General features: G+C 36.8%; 2 protein-coding genes across 2 annotated transcripts; both read right to left on the bottom strand.

The window, feature by feature from the left end:
- Positions 1 to 9,036: 9,036 nt before the first annotated feature.
- Positions 9,037 to 10,794, bottom strand: LOC133782591 (cytochrome b6-f complex iron-sulfur subunit, chloroplastic). Its single transcript, XM_062221923.1, has 5 exons — positions 10,560 to 10,794; positions 10,215 to 10,456; positions 9,852 to 9,969; positions 9,571 to 9,753; positions 9,037 to 9,411 (listed from the first exon to the last, which is right to left on the bottom strand). The coding sequence occupies exons 1-5, from the start codon at positions 10,596 to 10,598 to the stop codon at positions 9,310 to 9,312; spliced, it is 684 nt and encodes a 227-aa protein (XP_062077907.1). The 5' UTR covers positions 10,599 to 10,794; the 3' UTR covers positions 9,037 to 9,309.
- Positions 10,795 to 14,843: 4,049 nt separating this feature from the next.
- On the bottom strand, positions 14,844 to 17,887 carry LOC133782590 (outer envelope protein 61-like). The gene is made up of 7 exons (XM_062221921.1): positions 17,763 to 17,887; positions 17,394 to 17,471; positions 17,244 to 17,314; positions 17,092 to 17,141; positions 15,938 to 16,970; positions 15,370 to 15,830; positions 14,844 to 15,047 (listed from the first exon to the last, which is right to left on the bottom strand). Exons 1-5 carry the CDS (start codon positions 17,817 to 17,819, stop codon positions 16,924 to 16,926), a joined length of 303 nt encoding a protein of 100 aa, XP_062077905.1. The 5' UTR covers positions 17,820 to 17,887; the 3' UTR covers positions 14,844 to 15,047; positions 15,370 to 15,830; positions 15,938 to 16,923.
- Positions 17,888 to 22,668: the final 4,781 nt, after the last annotated feature.

Here is a 22,668-nt window from a genome sequence, read left to right as displayed (position 1 = left end):
TACTCAACTACATCATTCTTCATCCCGGGCCACCAGTATAATGTCCGTAGATCCTGATACATCTTCGTGGTACCTGGATGAAGTAAGTATGGCATAGTGTGAGACTTATCCGATATCTCCCGTCTAATCCTCGCATCTGCTGGAACACATATCCGACCCTGATACCGAAGCAAACCTGTCTCAGAAACAGAATAATCCTTAGTTGTTCCCGCTAAAACCTGCTGCCTAGTTTCCTGCAACTGCACATCTGTCAACTGACCCTCCTTGACCCGCTCTAACAGGGTCGACTGCAAAGTGATATTGGCTAACTGGCCTACCACCAGTTCTATCCTTGCCCTGACCATCTCATCAGCCAATTCCCTCGAGATCTGGGTGGAACTATACAACTGTCCTGGGCCCCTCTGGCTCAACGCATCTGCCACCACGTTGGCTTTCCTAGGGTGGTAAAGGATATCACAGTCATAATCTTTAACCAACTCCAACCAACGTCTCTGCCTCATATTCAGATCCTTCTGAGTAAAGAAATACCTCAGACTCTTGTGGTCAATGTATATCTCGCACTTCTCTCCATACAGATAATGACGCCACACCTTTAGTGCGAATACCACTGCTGCTAACTCCAAATCGAGAGTCGGATACCTCGGCTCATATTCCTTCAACTGTCGAGATGCATAGGCTATAACTTTCTCTTTCTGTATCAGCACACAGCCTAAACCCAACCGCGATGCATCACAATAGACCACAAACTTCCCTTCCTCCTAAGGAAGACTCGACACAGGTGCAGAAATAAGTCGTCGCTTCAACTCCTGAAAGCTGTTCTCACACTTCTCTGACCAGACGAACTTCTGATTCTTCCTTGTCAACTCTGTCATCAGTGAAGAAATCTTGGAGAACCCTTCTACGAACCGCCTATAATAACTAGCCAACCCAAGGAAACTCAGCACCTCCGAGGCATTCCTCGGCCTCGGCCAGTCCCTAACTGCTTCTACCTTGGACGTATCCACCTTAATCCCTTCTGCCCCAACTATATGTCCAAGGAAGGTCACCTCTGGTAGCCAAAACTCACACTTCTTAAACTTGGCATACAACTGATGTTCCCTTAACCTCTGTAGAACCTGTCGGAGATGCCGCTCATGCTCCACCTCCGAACTAGAGTAAACCAAGATGTCATCGATGAAGACAATGACAAACTGATCCAAGAAGTCCTTGAACACCCTATTCATGAGATCCATGAAAGCTGCTGGGGCATTGGTCAGACCAAAAGACATGACCAAGAACTCATAATGCCCATACCGTGTCCAGAAGGCCATCTTTGCTATATCCTCATCCTTGATCCTCAGCTAGTGAAAACCAGATCGAAGATCAATCTTTGAGAACACCGTCTTACCCTGCAGCTGATCGAACAAGTCATTAAGCCTTGGTAGAGGGTACTTATTCTTAATAGTTAACTTGTTCAATTCTCTATAATCGATGCACATCCTCAAAGTCCCGTCCTTCTTCTTAACGAACAACACTGGAGCGCCCCCATGGAGAATAGCTAAGTCTGATAAACCCCAAATCCAGAAGTTCTTGCAACTGTATCTTCAACACTTTCAGTTCTGCTGGTGCCATTCTGTATGGTGTCCTTGATACTGGTTCTATCCCCGGTGCCAACTCAATCTCAAACTGAATCGCCCTGCGCGGCGGCAACCCTGGAAGATCCTCAAGAAATACATCCAAAAACTCACACACCAATCTAGACTCTCCCGGCCCTGCCGGCATAACTCTAGCAGTATCCACTACACTAGCCAAAAAACCTATGCATCCCCCCTGCAACAAGTCTCTGACTCTCAATGCTGAAATCATGGGTACGCGGGGTCCAGACACCGCACCCAAAAAGACAAAAGGGTCCCGCCCTCAGGCTCAAAAGTAACCATCTTCTTCCTACAATCAATCGTAGCCCCATATCTAGCCAACCAATCCATCCCTAGAATCATATCAAAATCCTCCATATCTAGCTCAATCAGATCCATCGAGAGTTCCCTACTATCAACCATCACTGACAGTGCCCTAATCCATCTCCTAGAGACTACCAGTTCCCCTGTAGGCAATAAAGTCCCAAACCTTGCGATCCGATACTCACTAGGTCTACACAATCTATCAATCACTCTACTAGAAACAAAAGAATGTGTACCACCAGAATCAATCAATACTGTAAAAGGAAAGCCTGCGCTAGAAAGCTGACCTGTCACTACTGAGGAACTAGCCTCAGCCTCCGCCTAATCCAGGGTGAATACTCGAGCTGGAGTCAAGTTATCCGCCTTTCCCGCTTCACCTTTCATTACCATTGGGCAGTCTTTCCTGAGATGCCCTACTGCCCACACACAAAGCATGCCTTGGCCCGACACTCACCCAAATGGCGTCTTCTACACCTCGGGCACTCTAGATAGGTCCGCCATGCCACACCGCCACCCCGACGGCCACCCTGACCACCCCGACCCCTCCTATCAGGACCAGGAGTGGTCAAAGTGTCAGGAATCTTCCTCTTGAAGTCACTGGGGCCTCTGCCCCTACCAGACCCAGAATATGGAGGCACCGCCCTGCGGCCCTCCCTTCTCGCTGCACTATCCCTCCATATCTGATTCTCCGCTTCCTCAGCGGTAAGAGCCTTCTCAACGGCCTGGGCATAAGTTGTTCCTCCAGGTACCGTTGCGATCCTGACATCCCGGGCTATCATAGCATTAAGCCCCCTGATAAAATGATCTTGCCTGGCGGCATCAGTAGGCACAAGATCTGGTGCAAACTTCGCAAGCCTATCAAACTTCAGGGCATACTCAGTAACAGTCATATTGCCCTGTACCAAACTCATGAACTCATTAACCTTTGCTACTCTGACAGCAACATTGTAGTACTTCTGGCTAAACAAATCTTTGAAACCTTCCCAAGTTAAGGTGGTAACATCCCTCGTTTGCGATGCCACTTCCCACCAAATGCGGGCATCCTCCCTCAGCATATAAGTGGCATAGGCCACTCTATCATGCCCCTCAATCCTCATAAAATCCAGAATTATAGTGATCATAGTTAGCCATTGCTCAGCTTTCAGCGAATCCTGTCCACCCCGAAAATTAGGGGTTGCTGCTTCCTGAACCGCTCATATAACGGTTCCCACCTGTTAACAACCTCCCCAGGCTGCACAACTGGTACCACTGCAGGTGGTACAATAGAGGCAGCACTCCCTGATGGAGCCTGCTGTCGCAGAATACGGATCTGCTCGTCCTGACTCTGTAGTCGAGCATGCATATCAGCCATTAACTGCTGCCAGTTCTCAGGGACTGGCGGAGGGTTCTGGCCCTAATCATCACTACCGGTCCCGGACCTAGTGCTGGCTAGTCGCGAAGATTTTCTTGGACGTATAGCTATCCAAGTCAATCTGCAAATAACGACTCGACAGTCAGACCATGATCAAAGGGTAAGAAACTTTTCCAAGATCCATCAATAAAACACAACCATTCTCAAACAACCATCATATAAGCATCCATTCTCATGCACTGGCTGCTAATAAGCACGCCTCCAATCTCACTACACAATGACTGTAAAACAAGCATCCATTCATTCACTATATGCAATTAATCATCCATATATTCATTTACATGCACGGCGATGTTAATAAACATGCCTCAATATTTTCACACAGCAGTCAAGGGCCAGGCCCTATCAGTATCTCATGCTTTCTAATAATCCAGTAAATAACAGCATTCACAGCTCGCTTCAGGCACATAAACACATATACACAATACCGAACCCTGATTTGAGCTTGTCGCCAGCAACGAATGTACATGTCCAGCCTGTCTTCAGGAACCCTTAAACCTAGGACACTCTGATACCAAGTTGTAACACCCTGTATAGCTAAGATCGCTACATTGTGTGTTTATAAAGTGCAAGACTTGCTAATCAAGTCGTTAATTTAAAAATGTGTCATTAGTTTAGGTGTTCTAGGGTTAAAAGACATTTTGGCCTCAAGAGATACATTTTATAAATTATAAACAGTTTATAGTAGGGATCCCCAAAAGATCAGTGTTCAAAAGCTGGTTTGCAAAACTCAACAATTAAAAGTAAACATTAGCCATATTAAGGAAAAATACAAGGTTCTGGTCCTCTTGTCCCTGTAATCTCCTCAACCGTGGCGGCTGAGCAGCCTGCCATGTACATTCACCTTGTAGAGCTCTCCAGTCATGGCTAATCGACTTTGCCTTTGCCTTTACCTGCACCACGCAGCACCCGTGAGCCGAGGCCCAGCAAGAAAACAACATACACAACATATACAACAATCTCAAACAGACATTCTAGTAAGCACGTTCGATTATTCAACCCATAACTTAAGAGCATACTTCAAGACGCAAGCAACCGCAACCACACATAGATTATTCAAAAATTTCATCTATAGTCAAGTATAACATTCACTTTACACAAATACTAGGGCCGACACCTTAGGCCGCACCCTCTGTTTAACCCACTGACTCCGGCCCGCTTAAACCGAGCTCAGTGCATAACAAGCTGTCCTCGGATACCAGTGTCCAAGCCGTGCCAATTGCACAAGTTAACCGTGGCTCGCTTAGGCCGTTGGTTACAATTTACATGGCATAATACCATTCTTTCAATTATTTATATTAGGGAGCCCTTAGTCTCGATCAAATATTCAACCGGGTATAGTTTTCTTACCTTTAATCTTTGCAGTTATTGAATTACGAGCAACGCCCCTCAAGCATGATCCGTTCCCAAGCCTAAGCCTTTATCACCTAGTCACAACCAAGGTATAGGGTTCCATTAATACTCGAATATAGGTTTCCGGTTACAAAACTAACTCTCGGGAATCCGGATTCCACCAAGCACAATGGTGGAATCAATCCCGAGCATACTAGACCACATCCCTGTGCCTAAAACCCTCAAAAGTTCATGTGTGCAACCAAGGGCTGCGGCCCTTGAAGCTTAGCCGCGGCCCTAGCCTCAAAACAGAACCAAGACTATCTTGAGCAAAGACACGCGCCGCGGCCCTTGCTTTGTGCGCCGTGGCGCCCTCCCATGGCCGAGCCTCCTTGGCCCTTTTTCATCCTAGGGCCGCAGTGCTCTAGAACAGAGCCGCGTCCCTTCCCTTCAAACCCAGAAAATCCACCATTTCAAGGCTCAAAACCTCAGCCAAACCCACTCTTAAGCTCCCTACTTCAACACCCAACAATCCCAACACTTTTAACATAACTTAAACAACACAATTTCACAGAAAACCCAGCCTAGCACACACTAGAATTCTCTTTTTAATTTCTGAAACCCAAGAACATAAACACCTAAAACTAACCAGTCAAGAAACCAAATTCAAACCTCTAATTCATGGAGAAGAGCTTACCTTGTTAACAGAATCTTTCCTCTAACCAAAGTCCAGCTGATTCCCAAGTTTCCCAGCTCAATTCCACCCTAATCAATAGTTGGACAGCACCTCAATAACTAGTTGATGTACAAAATCAAACTTCTGGAAAAGAACATGGATTAACCCTTACCTTAGTCTTGATTAGTTACTGAGCTAAGCCTCTAGATTATTCCCTCAATCCACCAAGCTTCAGCTGATTTTCCCTTAGAATTTCAGTGTTTTTTCTTCCCTTTGTTTTCCCTTGAGAGAGAGAGAGAGAGCTGAGGAAAAGTGTTTTGGTCAGTTTATCTTTTTCTTCCACAAGTTTCCTTAAGTTTATCTTATTGCTAAATTAATCCCAAGGCTCGAGGTGCCAGAACCGTCCCCGAGGCCAAAACGGTAAAATCCCCCAATATTCCCGTCTAGACATCCTAACCTCAAATATATCTCCATATATTTATTTTCGTAACCCGATAGTCCAAATCACTACCCGATACCTAAAATACCCCTGACTTGCCCAAAGTCATATCTTAAGTCCCATTGTGACTTTTTCCGCCATCTGACCCTAGGATCGTCTCGAGTTGCGCTCTACGAACCTGACCACATAATGTGGTTCTCACATATATCACATAATATCATTAATTATCATATAATCATCATCAATCACATATTCACACATACAAGTGAATAATATTCACTTTAATCCCATTTATGCCTCCCGGCACACTAATCAAGGCCATTAAGCCTTATTAGCGAATTTTGGGTCGCTACAGTTATTTGGGCTATCGGGTTATGGAAATAAATAATTGGAGATATATTTGAGGTTAGGAAGCTTAGGAGGGAATACTAGGCAAATTTACCATTTTGCTCTCGGGGACATTTTTGGTACCCCCGAGCCTTGGGATTAACTTAAGAGGCTTAAGTTAGATAAGACAAAGGTAAGGAAGTGTTTAGAAGGATGCCAGAACCGACTCCCTCTTTCTCTCTCTTTCTCTCAAGAAGTTCTTCCAAGCTATCCATGGAAACCAAGGGAATTTGGGCTAGAAACTCAGGGATTTGAGCTGGAATCTTGGGGAGTATTCCAGTAGCAAGTTGGAGGTTCAAGCAGGAATTTTGGTAAGCATTGAGTTATGAATTTAGCAGTCTTAATTATGTAGCTTTGGGCTGGGTTCTAAGTGTTTTTGGATTCTTGATTTTGAATATTGAATTGGGGCTAAGGATTTGGGAATTAGCTCAGAAATTGATTGGAGGATTGCTTCTTCAGTGAAGGTAAGCTTTAACTTATCATTTAGTATATGAATTCTGGAATTTCTGGCTGTTCTAAGGGGTTTATGAGCTTATGGTTTCAAAGATTGTATTGGGATTGTGATGGGTTTCTAAACTAGGTTTTAGTTGGGTTTTGCTGCTGGAAACACGTTAGGATGTTTATGATAGTTGAATTGTATCATTAGGATGGTTATGGGTTGATTTGGGTGAGGTTTAAAGGTTAGACATGGAGAATTTTCTAGGTTCGAAGGGGTCGGGTCGGGTCGCGGCTCTGTTCTTGGTGTGCCGCGGCCCGCTAGAACATTTGTGTGCCAGGAAGAAGGGCAAGCCGCGACATGGGAAGCTTAGGGCCGCGACCCGTGTCTGCTGTTTGGGGAGGCTAGGCCTCTGGTTGGGGGCGGGCCGTGACATGGAGGGCTAGGGCCATGGCTCTTAAGGGTATTTTTGGCCTTGGGGAAGTTTTAGGTGCGGGGACCTAACCTAGGGTGCTCGAGATTGATTCCACTACCGTGTTTGGTGGAATTCAATGTTCCAAAGGCTAGAACTTTGTCCGGAAATCCATATTCACTTATTATTGATGGAATCCTTTATCATGGTTGTGACTAGGTGTATGCTAGGGCTCGGGGCAGGATCATGCTCGAGGGTCGTCTTTCTTGGTCAAAGCACTCGAAATGAAAGGTAAGAAAACTGCACCCGGTTGTGTAAATATGTTGGGACTAAGGACTCCCTATACTTGTATGCATTATTGTACGATGGTATTACGCCATGTGAACATGAAATAAACGACCAAAGAGTGCCATAATCAATATTGGCACACAGGGCGCGGCTCGGCCACTGGTACCTGAAGACAGCTTAATAATCACTTAGCTCGGTTTAAGCGGACCGGAGTCAATGGGTTGAACACTGGGCTTGGCCTAAGTGAGCCAAAGACAGTGGATTAAACAGAGGGTGCGGCCTAAGGGCATCGACCCTAGTTGTTGCTTGACATGTGTATTGTTGTTAATTTGATGTATATGATATGTTGAATATCTGGAAACTAGATCATTGGTTATTGACTGTTGTCCTTGATTAAGTGAATGCTATGGCTTGCTGGATAGTTGATTAATGTCTTGTAAATCATTTGGTTATGCTCTGTGAACTATTTGGTTATCGATATTGATTGTGCTATGATGTTATAGTTTTCTTGCTAGACCTCGGCTCACGGGTGCTACGTGGTGCAAGTAAAGGCAAGGGTAAGAGGAATTGAACATGGGTTGGAGAGCTCTGGGGTGGGGTGTACATTGTCAGCTGCTCGGCCGCCACGGTCGAGGGACTGTACAGGGACGAAAATCTAAAATATGTATTTTGCCATTAGAGTGGCTTAATTATTTATAACATTTAGAAATTCTGTAATTATGTTATTTAAACCCTAATTTGGGATCCCACGTACCAAACATTTATTTTAATGAAAATTATTCGTTTATAACCAAAATCTTTTAAACCTAACCTGTTTATGTCTTTAGATTCACATTTTTATTTAAATGACTTGATTAGCAAGTCTCGCACTATTTCAAATACACAGTGTAACGGTCTTGGTTATCCAGGGCGTTACAGGTGGCCTCACCTGGAAGAATCCTCCCCTTGAAGAGAGACCTTCGGGGGTAACATACCCCGAAGATGTCTACGAACGTCCGAGACAGTTACTGTGAGTTGCCACATATCGGGAGGTGAAAATACGGACAACAACTGTCATACGTTTAACTATATGTTGAATTTATTTATGCCACATATAATTAAACTCGTATACTTAGTAAGATAATGAGAAAAGTACTCGGATGCATGGGGTAGAGTTCACCCGATTCCTTTAAGGGTTGAACATACCCTACCCAAAAGGATTGTAAAGGCTCAGCAGGGTCGGAAACTACTTTATACAACACTGAACTTGTTGTCTTTGAAGTGTTGACATGACTAATCACCATAAGTCTTTCTTAACATTTTAACCACCTTATTTTTCTGTAAATAGCATCCAAGGACGTTTCTTTTTTCATCTTGCAAGACTTGATGAATTTTTCATGAAGAAATTACATGATGTATCACTGTAATCTAAATTTATGATCATCCATTATCTGAAAACATAAATCTAGATCTATATTTATGCTGCAAATTTCCCAATTCTTTTTAAACTGATTGACCAGCTACCGATTATTAAACTGATTGACCAGCTACTGATTATTATAGTTGGTTATTCATTCACGGAGATAGACTATCAAAACTAGTGTTGTTTAGGCACAACATTTTGTTTTATATTTAATGTTTACAATTATAACACGGTTGATGATTTTGCATACAAATTATTTGCTGGGCCAGCCAGTTCCCTTTCCACCAAACGTTTTACCCAATTTCAAGAGAAAGAATGAGAAAACAAATGTCAAGTTCTTTATTACATATATAAAAGTAAAAATATTGTTCTTCCAGAAAATTTCTTATATGAAAGAGGGGAATGTCACAAAATTGTATGTGGAGAAGCTGGTAATATGTTCAAAATGGTACAAACCAACTATATAAATGAACTTAATAATAACAGGAAATCTGAATCTAACTTGAATTTTGGATACCGACTTCCAAAACGATTGGTTTACAGAAAATCCAACTTAAAGTTGAGAACGTAAGTTTATGGACAAGTTGGTCTAAGCCCACCATGGATTATCACCAGTTCGGAAATCAGTCTCAACCCACGGAACAAACACTACTTTTCCATCATCAATATCGGCATGCGCCAGCGCCAAAGACTGTTCCAAAAAGATACATAAATTATTTAATCACTGGCTGGCTCTACTTTTGTAATTAACATCATGAGAAGAAGAAAAGGAAAATAGCTGAACACTCAAGGGAATGGTAAAAGTTGTGGTTCACTCTTAAGGGAATAGAAAATGGTTTAGTTTGCTTACCAAAGGAGCAGGTCCTCTTACAACCCTGCCTTGATTGTTATATTGAGAGCCATGGCAAGGGCAAATGAACTTGTTTTCAGCTGCATTCCATGGCACCACGCACCCAAGATGTGTGCACACCGCGTTTATTCCATATGTGGCTAAAGTTTTATCTTGCTCCACAACAAGGTATGTAGGGTCTCCCTGAATTTTTATCACAACCACAAAATCATTCATTTCCAACGTTCATAGTTTGATGATGTGCAAATGATTTATTTTTTTTTCGAAGCATAGTGAAGTACCTTTAAGCCTTGAGTTAGAGTCCTGTCACCTGGGCCATGGATCTTAAGCCATTCGGATGCAATTACATCATTTCCAAGGGCATCCTTAGCTACAGTACCACCACCAGAACCTCCTGATCTGAATTAAGTTCACAGAAAATAGAGTTACAGACCTTAGAAAAGCACTCAAGTTTATTTTGGTCTCTTACAATCATATGGAATAATACTTGATCAATTTTGCTTAGAAAAACACTAAAGTTTTCAACACTAATTCTGAAACCCAACAGCACGTTACTCTTTCTAACGAAGTTTCTAAGATTATTTGGTAAAATTTGGCAAAAATAAAATAATAATAATTTTGAGAAATGATGAAGTGACACTCACCCAGGTGGGGCAAAGAAAGCGGTATAAGGAACCAACATTCCAGCAGTGGGGAGACCAAGGGCACCCAAAAGAAGCAAATTCATAAGCTTCCTCTTGCCCATATCCGGCACCCGGTCAGCCGGAATGCTTGAGGCTTGGCAAGTGACTTTCATACCATTTTTCTTTGTCATCAACTTGGTCCTTGTGGGCATTGCCATTAAAGCTTGGGATGGAGAAAAGACCCCATTTTTGCTTGAACAGAGCTGGAAAAGAAAAACCAGTAAATGAAATTAAAAAATACTAATGATAAAAGTAGCTTGATTTTTTTATAAATTTAAATGGGAAATGGAAATTTTAAATGGTTACCTGGGATGGAGTTGCAGGGGAGAGAGTAGAAGTAGCCATGTAACGGAAATGAGATTTTGATCGAAGGAAAAATGGAGTTTTGGGTGATTTTTAGGAAGAAGAAAAGGGTTATGAAAAGACAGAATAGTTAACAGATAAGGCAATTGGATAGTGTTTGATGGAAAATTGAGAATGTTGGAGGTCCACAAGTTGAAGATCATAAATCATTACCCGTAATATATAATTTGCAAATCCTTCCTCTCTCTAAATTTCCTTAACAAAATAAATAAAAGGGAAAACAATAAAAATCTCTCGACAAAAAAGAAAAAGAATAGTATTTTTAATTCCACTTTAGCTACCGAGTTCATCCGTATTTTTTTTTAAGGTGCAACGTTTCATTTAAGGGGTAAATACCCTCTTAATATCCTATATTGATAATAATAATAATTTGGTAACCTTGATCCAAATTTCAAATATGATTATTTTGTCTCTCCTTTTAATAATTTACTTGGTATTCTTTTGATTTTGTTATTTTAAAATGATTTATAAATATTTTCTGAATTAATAAAAAAAATTCTAAATTAATCGCTGAAGAAGTAATTAAAAATAAAATTTTAAATAAAAATAATATAAATTAATTTTAAAATGAAAATATTTAATAAAACTATTTTAATTAATTAAATAAACATAAATATTTTTAATTCAAATAAAAGTTTAAAAAAATCAAAACTAATATTTTGAAATTAATTAAAATAAACTAAAAACCTAATAATTTTTTTAAAGTTGTAATTATACTATTTTGTTTGAATTTAGTTTAAATTTTGGCTTTTAAGTTTAGGGTGTTGATTTTAATTTTTTGGTTTAAATTTAGGAGTTAGATTTAATTTTTTATTTAATTTTTTTACTTTTAATTGATTAATTTATAAAAGCATTTATTTTATTTTTGTTTTATTAATTCAAAAACTATTTTTGAATCATTTTAAAATAATAAAAATAAAATAAATCATCAAAATGAAGGGCAATATGGTCATATTTATGCTATTCGTAATTTCATCATTGGAGATGTGGCAGTCATTATAGAAGTAATTAAGCACCTCAGAAGACGGTGAAGTTATGCACAGCTCGCCCATAGCTCCCCAGTGCATAGTATCCGCCTCGGCAGGTCAAGTTTCCCTTGGGAGTGGATGTCTCCAAGTGAGGCCATGTTCCGAGGAACACCTTAGAGGTCCTCCCATTTTCTTGATCTGATAGTTGTCCAAGTCTTAGATCTTTGTTCTCGGGCCTGGAGGGAGCGCCAGGTGTTAATCAATGTAGCATTGGGCTACCACAAGATTTTCTGACAGCTTTTTGGGTGCATCGAGTAGTGGTGTCGAGTTCGTACACTAGACAATTGATATTTTTCACAACGCCACCTGACATGGGAAAGCGTGCAACCGCACCCTGACAGTGTTAGATGCGTGTTTCTTGCAAAGTTGGTGGGCTGCAACTAGGGCTGTGCAGAAATTTTTACAACCCACCCAACCCGAATAATCCACCAAACCAACTCGAAAAAACCGCCAAAAAACGCAACCCGAATAAACCGACCAAAATTTAAACCGCCCAATTGTTACATTGGGCGGGTTGAAAATAAGTATCAACCCGCCCAATTAAGAACTTATTATTAATTTATTATTTTTAATACATTTAAATAAATATATTAAATTTATATATATTCTTAATTAAATTTATATTTTAAAAAAATATTGTTTTAAGCTTAAAAAGATAAACTTCACACTATTAATACTAGTATTTAAAAGAAAAAAAAACTACAAAAATGTAAAAAAAAATACAACTTCGGTTTGGGCGGGTTGACCCGACCAACCCGCCCAAAAAAAATACCACTTCGGTTTGGGCGGGTTGACCCGACCAACCCGCCCAAACTATTGGACGGGTTAAATTTATTTTTTTCTTAATTGGGCAAGTTACGGATTCACTTTTGCTAACCCGATTATGACATTGGACGGGTAAAAATGCCTTGTAACCCGACCAACCCACCCAATGATCAGCCCTAGCTGCAACCTACGAATCGAGCCTTTTGCGATACGCACGGGTCCACAGTCTTTATTATAATGATCAGATGGATTAAATAGCAATTAACTCCCTTAATAATTGTGGAATAGTAGTAATTAATGATATTAATGATCTTCAACCCCTACAAATAGGGCTTGGATATCATTGTAAAATGGTTCACAACTTTTGTACTAAGAGCAATATATATGCTACCTGAGAAAACCCCCATTGCAGCTTGCCATCTCAAGCTTTAAGAACTCTAATACTAAAGACTCATGGACTAGGGCTTTTTTATAACCTGAACCACGTAAAACCTTTGTGTTTATTTTCTTTAAGTTCTGTTGTTAGGTTGATAGCGAAAAAAGCAATTAACAATTTAAAATTTAGGTTGACCAGATTTCCACGGAGGGATCCAAACTGGCACGAATTGCAAATAGAGGGTACCAAATAATCATTTTTTTAAACATAGGGTACCAAATGAGTATTTACCATTCATTTAACAATACCATTACAGACGAAGAACAGAAGATCCTTATTCATATAGGGATGACAATGGGTAGAGTATGACCATTTCACGACCCTACTTTGTAAAAGTTATTCTACTCATACCTTACCTTATTATTCTACAATTTTTTGCGAGTAGGGTTCAGGTAACAAATATAAGATACATATGAGTAAACCTACCTTAATAAAATTTAAAACAAACAATGTTTAAAAAAACAAAAATCAACACAATATAATTATAAAATTAAATGGAATATAATATGTACTAATTATTAAGGATAAAAAATAGTAATAATAAAGTATACATTATTTATACCTAAAAAATTAAAAGGAAAATAATAAAATATATTACAAACTGTAAATACTAATATGATATAATATTTATACTTACACAAAATTAATTGGAATATAACATAATCAGGTTGTAACGCTCTAGATAATCAAGATCATTACACTATGTATTTTAAATAGTGTTTGGACTTGGTAATTAAGTCGTTTGGATATAAACGTGTTACTAAGGATAATTAATGGATTAGGGTTAAAAGATTTTGATCATAGAAATATTTGTTTTTCATTAAAATTAAGAGTTTGTACACGCGATCCCAAAAAAAGGTGTTTACAAGGAAATTGCAACCCTCAAAATAATTACAACTGAAGCCAGCCTTGTTGGGAATTATGCCCATAAAGCAATTGTAGTTGACAATGGTTTTATGAAATGAATAGATGAATTGAATTATTGTGTATGTGTAGCTTATGTACTATATTATTGTTCATAATATTAAGTAAATATAAGAAAATTCCCAAGTTCATCTATGTGGTCTCAATCTCATATTAGTATAAGAGGATCGAGATTGAGATAATGGACTTAAATATTTCGCAGTAAAATAAAGTTGTGGAATCTTTAGATTAATTACTGCTAGTACAATCCACTAGTATTATAAATTCATGTGACTTAGATCTGGGTTACTAGTGTAGTAGGATACTTTAGTGGAGGTACTTTGCATACTGAGAGTATTTAGAACTGGACCAGAAGTGATTTAATAATTTCATAGTATTATAAAACACATCAACTGATGATCATTTACAAACTAATCTTAATCTTGAAGTTACTATGAACTCCTATTTATGTCATTTGATCCTTCGATTCATGTGTTACGGTTTGTCAGAATGATCAGGCTAAGAACTATTGTTTTGGGGACTCAATGATGTATATGGCTGGGGACATAACTTAACAGATATGGAATCTATACCTTCTTATAGAATGAATGATGGTTCCCTATTGTGTTAGCTTTTGGAACTAAAAAGGTTATTAATGTCAAATTCATAATTAGATTACACTACAAGAAAAAATACTTTTAATAACACCGAAAATGTGTTATCAAAACATACAATAACACTTTTTGATGTGTTAAGACCGACTATGTTATCGTAGGTCAGGGTACTTTACATAACACTTTATCAGTGTTATACAGATGTGTTATTGTACTATCAACGATAACACAATTTCTGTGTTATTTTAATATATAGATAAGTGTTGAATTATGTTATTTATAGTCGATTATATAACACTTTTTTTGTGTTATACTACACTTTAGTATAACACATTATTTGTGTTGTACTACACTTTAGTATAACACATGTGTTATATTAGCTTAGAGAAACATAATCTTTTTTTACGTACACAAAACTAGGAAAACAAATATGAAAGTTAAAGCCAAATAAAGTAACATAAATAGATTTTTATTAATTACTCAAATGTAATTACAATATTTAGTCTACTAGTCTAGGCTTAAGAAATCATATTACAACATAATTTATGCCCAATTCAGATTCCTTTATCACTAAATACAAAAACAAGAAATGTATACAAAAATTAGTGAAATACATTCTTCCATTCTAAAGGCCTCAACTACAAATGTTGTCAAGAATTGCTCCAAAGAAATCATCTCAATATACCTGCACATTGTAAAAAAAAATTCTTTTTATTATTAAGAACATAAGACTTAAGCTAGTTTCCACCTGTAAGCATATAAATTTTAAATTAAATTTGTAATAATTCCAAAACTTGATGAAACAACAAGGTATAGCAAGATGTACTACCATGCAAAACGACTGAAGCAACAAAACATGCAACTTAAAACAATAAGCTAAGAGATGAACGAAGAGAAAATTCCACTGCCAAACAGAGTACTCTATCAATACCTAAAACTTAATGAAAATGAAAGAAACATTCAGCAGCATAATTCTAAAGCACAACAGAAGACTTTCTTCTTTATACCTTGACAAGGGCTGATGAAAGTCATATTTTTGTTGGTAGTTCGTCTTCTAACATGGTCATATCAGCCTATTAAGAAAGAAAAATCTAAGCATATGAATTTCCCACAAAACAAACAGTTAAATTCATAAATGAAAGTGAATGAGAAAATCAGAGAGGATAGAGAATGAATGAACTGAACTTTATTGAAATATATTGAAGTGTTAAATAGAAAAAGAGAATACATCACTTATAAAACTATGAAAATAATGAAATATATGCCATCATCTAGTGAACACATAGGTACTAAAACTTTCACAAGTCTCACACAACATCTGGGTCAATAAAGAGGAGGTGGTTTAGTCTATGATAGTTCCATTCATGTCATCTTTTACTGTTTTTTCATGCACTTATGTCATCTAAGTCAACACTATTTTTTACATGCTCTTTTTAATTTTTCTCTGCATTGCATTCATATCCTCATACTGAAAAAAAATATTACATGACATTTTAACACATAATAGACCCAGAAAAGAAAAGAAAAGAAAAGAAACCAGCTCAAAATTCTATAACAAAACTTGGGTGTGTTTACCTGAAATGAAATGTGATTGTCCAAACTATCAGCCTCAGGAAACTTTTCTAGATCCTTGGACTATACCAAGTAAACCCCAACTCTCTAATTTATTTCAAAAATATAAATAATAAAGATAATATTAGATAAATAAATAAATAAATATCAAAAACTACAAATACATAAATACAAAATTAATTACTAGTTTCATAACTAGAAAGATATATGAAAAGCCATTTTGCCAATCATGTTTGATGCAGACTTTACCATGTCAGCATTTACCTCTCCAGAATTACCAGCATTCAAAGCAGCATGCAAAGTTGTGAATGAAAAAAAAAATAAACTAGAAAAATTGCAACAAATAAACGATGAGAATGGTACATTTTTTAAAAAGAAAAAAAAAGGAGCCAGTTTTCCAACGTGAAAACTACAAATCTTGTATGAAATTTTAGTTCAGCTCTGAGAAACCTTACAACAAAAGAGACCCTAAAGGAGTAAAATAGCACTTCGATAGCATAAAAACGCAGTATTGGCTTAGCTTCAGCACTAAAAATATCAAGCAAGAGGTTGTTTATATATAAGTGTATGAGAGAGGGAGGGAGAGAGGGAGGGGGAGAGAGAGAGATGTACGAAAGTATGTAGCATGAGCAAACAAAATTAGAGTGCCTAAAAAAAATGAAAACAACTCCTTTAGAGCAGAAACCTACAAGCCGCAAGATCAACATGGATGTTAAAAATAAAGGTTATATTTCTGTATTAATAATGCTCATGCTAAAAATTCCTACACAATCTAATGCATTAAATATTAACAATAAGACCTACTTCTGACATTCGATATGAAAATACCAAGTTACCAACCTAATAGCTTCAGGATCATTTTTTAAAGCCTGCAAATGCTCAGAATTGGTTGACAGACCACCATTGGAAGACACTCTCTCTGTTTTACCTGAGTCACTGATGTCTCGTGATTGTGTGACTGAACACTGTGTTGATGAACGTTTAATGTCCTAAGAAGCTGCACTCTCATCTTCATTTATCTCTTCAATTACTAAGCCTAAAAATCAATCAAAAATAAAATAAAACTTACAAAGTTTAACATAAAGCTTCATACGAACTTCATGCAAAGTAATGAACTAACATCAACTGAAAATAAAATAAGTACAAAATTAACAAACCTCTTGGTGCACGTGCACCTCCCTCCTTTAGTAATCTTTCCTCAGCATCCCTGTTAAAACAATATATGCTAGTTAAAAAAAGAAAAAGAAGGAACAATTGATGTTAATCTGCTATAACAAAGTCCAAGAAGATCATTCACAAGAAATCACACCTCAAGACCTTTGCAATTGTTTCATCATCAGGAGAAACTTCATGAGCCTTGATAAGATCAGAGACAGCATCCTAACAACAAGAATGTCCCCCAATGGTTAGCAGGGCAATTGCATAAACATCCTTCAGAAGACATTTAAAAGAAACTCACTTGTAGTTGACCTAGTTCTTTATATGCTTGACCTCTCCGGTAAAGTGCTTTCACATTCTTCACATCATATCCCAATACCTGTAACAATGTAAAACATTTCTAAGTTGATGAGCAAGTTAAAAAAGAAAAAGAGCATTAATGAATTGTTAATATCTGCATATACCTTCTCAACATAAAAGCATTATTTTCTGAAACAATTTTTTTATTATAAGATCAGAACTGATAGATTGAAAATGAGAAAATACAAAAGCAATATTAGATAACAAACAGTCCTCTAGCTTTGGTGCTATTATTATAAATGTCTTGATTATTAATCACAGTTGACTGATATATAGTATAATAGAAAGCAAAAGGAAGACAACTCAATACCTCAGAACCTTCTTTTATGCATTCATCAAACTGCTTTGTTTTCAAGTAACATGACATCAAGTTTAGTGAGCATGCCAACTGTAGTGCTTGACCTTTCGATGATGGAATGCCTTTTAGGTTCTTTTTTTCCTAAGATTTCAAAGATGAAAAGTACTAATCAAGAGAGCGATCCTGTAAAGAAAGAAAGATAGGATCAGAAAGAGTACACAGTCGTTACTACTTAGGAACTAGAAAGTTACATCTAACATGTGAGAAATAATCATAGCAAAATTGGAGTGTATAAATATCATATGAATGAAAATACATATAGCTTATTAGGTTTTATGTTTAGACATTTAGTTGACGCACTGGCATGAGAAACTGAGGTTCAATTTAAGAAAAACACTTAAAACATTTGTCCAAATACCAAATAGCCCAAAAAGAATATAGTGAGATATAAATTTTCCATTCATATAGTAATTACCGACTAAGATGGCCATAAACGAACCAAGTGAAGTATTGGAACAGCTGTCAATGTTCCAAATCTGTCGTTAATTCGTCCAACAATTTCATGGACCTGGATTGTGAGTTTTTGATCTGTGAAAATGCAATATGAAACAGTGTATTAATTGAATTTTAGCAACAAAGCAAACAAAATGCACTTAGAATTGACAGTAAAAAGATGGAGAGACAAAATAAAACTATATTCATTAATGCACTTAGAGTTTGCTTCCAAATATAAAATTTATATGAAAAACTGAAGAAGAAAAAAAAAACACATGCCACAATTGCTTTGCGAAATTACCTCCTGATTATAGACACACCACATAATCTCTTACAGAAATCTACACCAGTATACATGGACTCTGCGAAAGACAAGAGATGTAAATTAGCTATCATCAATTACAGTTTCAAGAAATTGGACTCTCTTAGCGAAATCAAAATTAGAAAAAGAAAACAAAATAATGAAGGTATCATCTATACAACATAAACTAACTTTAGTCTTTGAACAGCAAACATGCATATGAAGCATGGGTCCTAAACTGTCATATTAGGACAGTTAATATTAGATTTTCCTTTTTAGAGATTTGCAGTACTGACAACATAATGCTTTGCTTTTCTAATATGAGTAGTGGCACTTAATTGTTGAGGCTAAACAGTTAATGCCCTCACATTCAGAAAAGAAGCTAATGTTACTCATATGCAAAAAAAATTCCTGTTTCAAAAAGAAAAAAGGAAAAGTTACAATATGATAAGTAATTTTTCACATATAAGCTAAAGGAACCCATTAAAAATGAAAACAGAAAACTGAAAGGGACAAAGAACTAAAAAATTCCATTTGACTGTCAGCTTACCAGTTGGAGTGACCACCTGTTTTTCTGTAAATGGCAGATGTCCCAGACCATGCTCAACGACCTGGTAATAATTTCAAGATCATTACTCATTGACTAATCCCATTCTCAAAATGCAAAACCATAAATAAACCATTCTCAAAATATATGATTCCCTCTATGCACATAACAAGGTTTTGCAATCTATCACATAAATGCAAAATCAAAGCAAGGAACAAAGACAGATATAGAAGTTTGTCATGTATTCTCATTAGTTATACCAATTAAGTAATGAACATCAAAAGCTAAAATGGCTTGCTATTTATTAATTTATTCCAACAAAAATTGAGAAATTACCTTACAAATTAGTGACTTTGTGAGCGTTTTTCGTGCTCAAATTTGACTATTTCTCTCCATTTCCAGGCGTAGCTAATTCTTTCGCAAAAATAAGTGCCTAGCAAAGAACCAACATCAAAAACTCCCATGAAAACAAAATAAAGCTGAGAGCACATCAAATCACCCTAAACAAGTTATTCATGTTCTATTTTATTTGGAATTCAGCAAAAAGATTTGTAGAACATAATATTGTGTTTTTCAATAGGATTTTGATTTCAGTTTGAACAAAACAAATGCATGTCACTTGAATCAGCATCCAAAGAAGATCTGAAACTGGTTTTTCAGAATTACAACTAGAGAATGAGATAGCGAAACCATTTTTCAAAATCCCTAAACCTAAATTCTCAATCTAAACAAGTCATAACAAAACATAAATAGAACCAAGGAAAGCTTAAAAACACCCCTGAATTTTTATCAACAACTCCATTAAACACCTGATTGCCATCCCAATTTTTAAACTTACAAGCATAATGAAAAAAAAAATACACTCTGAATCTTTAAACAAGAGGGAAAGTTTTTAGTTCAACAAGTGTCACATGCAGATGCAATTGTTTTAAAAGTAAAAAAAAGGAGCCATGTGTCATAGAAATCACTCCACTGTGATATTGAATCCTTGATTTTTAGCTTGCACATAACAAGGTTTTGCAATCTATCACATAAATGCAAAATCAAAGCAAGGAACAAAGACAGATATAGAAGTTTGTCATGTATCCTCATTAGTTATACCAATTAAGTAATGAACATCAAAAACTAAAATGGCTTGCTGTTTGTTAATTTATTCCAACAAAAACTGAGAAATTACCTTATAAATCAGTGACTTTGTGAGCGTTTTTCGTGCTCAAATAAGACTACTTCTCTCCATTTCCAGGCGTAGCTAATTATTTCGCAAAAATAAGTGCCTAGAAAAGAACCAACATCAAAAAATCCCATGAAAACAAAATAAAGCTGAGAGCACATCAAATCACCCTAAACAAGTTATTCATGTTCTATTTTATTTGGAATTCAGCAAAAAGATTTGTAGAACATATTATTGTGTTTTTCAATAGGATTTTGATTTCAGTTTGAACAAAACAAATGCATGTCACTTGAATCAGCATCCAAAAATCAAAGCTCCATTGTCAAGTGTTTTCTTTTTCTTTTTTATAAAGAAAGATCCGAGAGAGTGAAAGAAAACCTACACACATCTGCTTAATTTATCTTGACAAGTATAAACATTACCAAGCCTATTCAAGAAGTAGCAACCTCAAGATATCAACCATTGAAATTGCAACTCCTGGAAAAATAAAAAAGGTATTTACCTCAATGTATAGAACACTAGACTTATCCTGCGGTTTTCTCCTTGATCGAAGATCTTTAAGACTGTGTTCCACTGTTTCAGCAGAATCATATCGAATTCCTTCTGCTCTCCTGTTGTTCCAGTGCTTCCAATGAAAAGGAGTCCCTCGGGTATTTAAAACTGCAAGTAAGTACTGGGCAATACACTCTTCTCCAACCACTGAATCTTTCACAGACCCTACATCCAAAATTAATAAACTTTAATCAGGTAAAGTGAAGAAGCAATACCATATCCCAACTCTAAAAGAAATATCCATAGTTGAACAAGTAATTATGTAAAATGTAAATAAAAGAAAAAAAATTATAACTTTCTATCTCTGTAAACAAGTCCGGTTTCCACTAGAATCTTCAGTGAACTAGAATGGTGTTATCCTATCTCATTATAATCTAGATATCTAAATTTAACATAACATATACTCTTTTCAGAATCTACATGTAATTTTTAACTATTCTATTTTCAGCTACAGTAATAATTCAACCATCTTGACTACTATAATATTATACACAGAAAATTACATTACATGGACTCATACCAATTTTAATGAACGTTATATTATTTAGAGTCACTCATTTTAACTGATATAAAATATCACTTTATTGAGAATCATAAGTTTATTTAAAGATATTAAAGATACTTACCATTTGCATAAAGTCTATGAATAACAACAAATTAATACCATCTATGCAAAACTTAGATAAATCAAATATCAATTGGGGAATAAAAATGAAAATATTACACCTCTAATAAGTTTGAATATTGTCAGTTTAGTTTAAAGATATTATTCACATATATCTCAGTGAAGCATTTATTCAAACACTTCTAATGCATTATTTAAAAGATTAGTAATATACACTTTAAAAAGGCAAGCAAGACCATCAAAAGCAGTAAAATTATGGAACAGAGCACATCCCACTATATATAACTAAAACTTACCTCATTCACACTCATAAAGCCATTTATATATATTTATAGCTAAAGAGCATAAATACACGGGTCTTACACTAACACTTACAATCATTATAATTCCAAAACTCATAAAATTGATCACTGTGATATCAAACTGATTAACATATCTCATATATATGCATATAGCTAGCCGATTGTAACGCCCTAGATAGCCAAGACCGCTACACTGTGTGTTTATAAAGTGCCAGACTCGCTAATCAAGTCATTTAAGTAAAAACGTGTTACTCAGATAGTAGAGGTACTAGGGTTAAAAGCATTTTTGTCTCAAAAGATACATTTTCAATATTAAACATTGTTTATGTACATGGGATCCCAAAAATGACGGTTTAGAAGCCTTTTACAAAAGTTACAAAGTTTAAATACATTAACAGCCATGCTAAGGCAAAATGAGCGGTTAGGTGATCTCTGTCCTGACACACTCCTCGATCATGGTGATCAAACGGCTGGTTATGTACATTTCACCTCGGAGCTCTCCACCTCAGGCTTGGTCCAACTTGCCCTTGCCTTTACCTGCACCACGTAGCACCCGTGAGCCAAGGCCCAGCAAGAACATACATCAATAATAGAGCATGCACATTTAGCTGTCAGGTCAATCTCACATATGTCATCTCATAAACTTCAAGCATAGCAACAATCAAGTATTTCATATACAAAGCATATCAGTAATCAAGTATTTCATTTACAAAGCATATCAGCTCATATAACACAATGCACAGATGATAACCAGAGCTAGCGCTCACAAGCTGCTCCCTTTGTTATCCTTTCATTTCTGGCTCCCAGTGGCCAATTCGCGTCCCATGCGCTAAATTCATGAACGGTACCCTTAGACCGCTTATACGTGTCCCTTGGCATAATACCAACGATGACACAAAACAATTCTCGGGAGCACTTAGTCCCA

This window comes from Humulus lupulus, chromosome 6, assembly GCF_963169125.1.
Source record: "Humulus lupulus chromosome 6, drHumLupu1.1, whole genome shotgun sequence".
Classification (NCBI taxonomy): domain Eukaryota; kingdom Viridiplantae; phylum Streptophyta; class Magnoliopsida; order Rosales; family Cannabaceae; genus Humulus; species Humulus lupulus.
This window is presented reverse-complemented; position numbering and strand designations above follow the sequence as displayed.

Excerpts from the sequence above, each read along its gene's own strand:
- LOC133782590 (XM_062221921.1), bottom strand. The coding sequence starts at position 17,819 with ATGTCATGTTACTTGAAAACAAAGCAGTTTGATGAATGCATAAAAGAA. Across the intron at positions 17,472-17,762 it reads GCATAAAAGAAGGTTCTGAG|GTATTGGGATATGATGTGAA; the intron begins GTATTGAGTTGT and ends ACATTGTTACAG. Across the intron at positions 17,315-17,393 it reads AAGAACTAGGTCAACTACAA|GATGCTGTCTCTGATCTTAT; the intron begins GTGAGTTTCTTT and ends TCTTGTTGTTAG.
- LOC133782591 (XM_062221923.1), bottom strand. The coding sequence starts at position 10,598 with ATGGCTACTTCTACTCTCTCCCCTGCAACTCCATCCCAG. Across the intron at positions 10,457-10,559 it reads CCCCTGCAACTCCATCCCAG|CTCTGTTCAAGCAAAAATGG; the intron begins GTAACCATTTAA and ends TTTCTTTTCCAG. Across the intron at positions 9,970-10,214 it reads GCTTTCTTTGCCCCACCTGG|ATCAGGAGGTTCTGGTGGTG; the intron begins GTGAGTGTCACT and ends AACTTAATTCAG.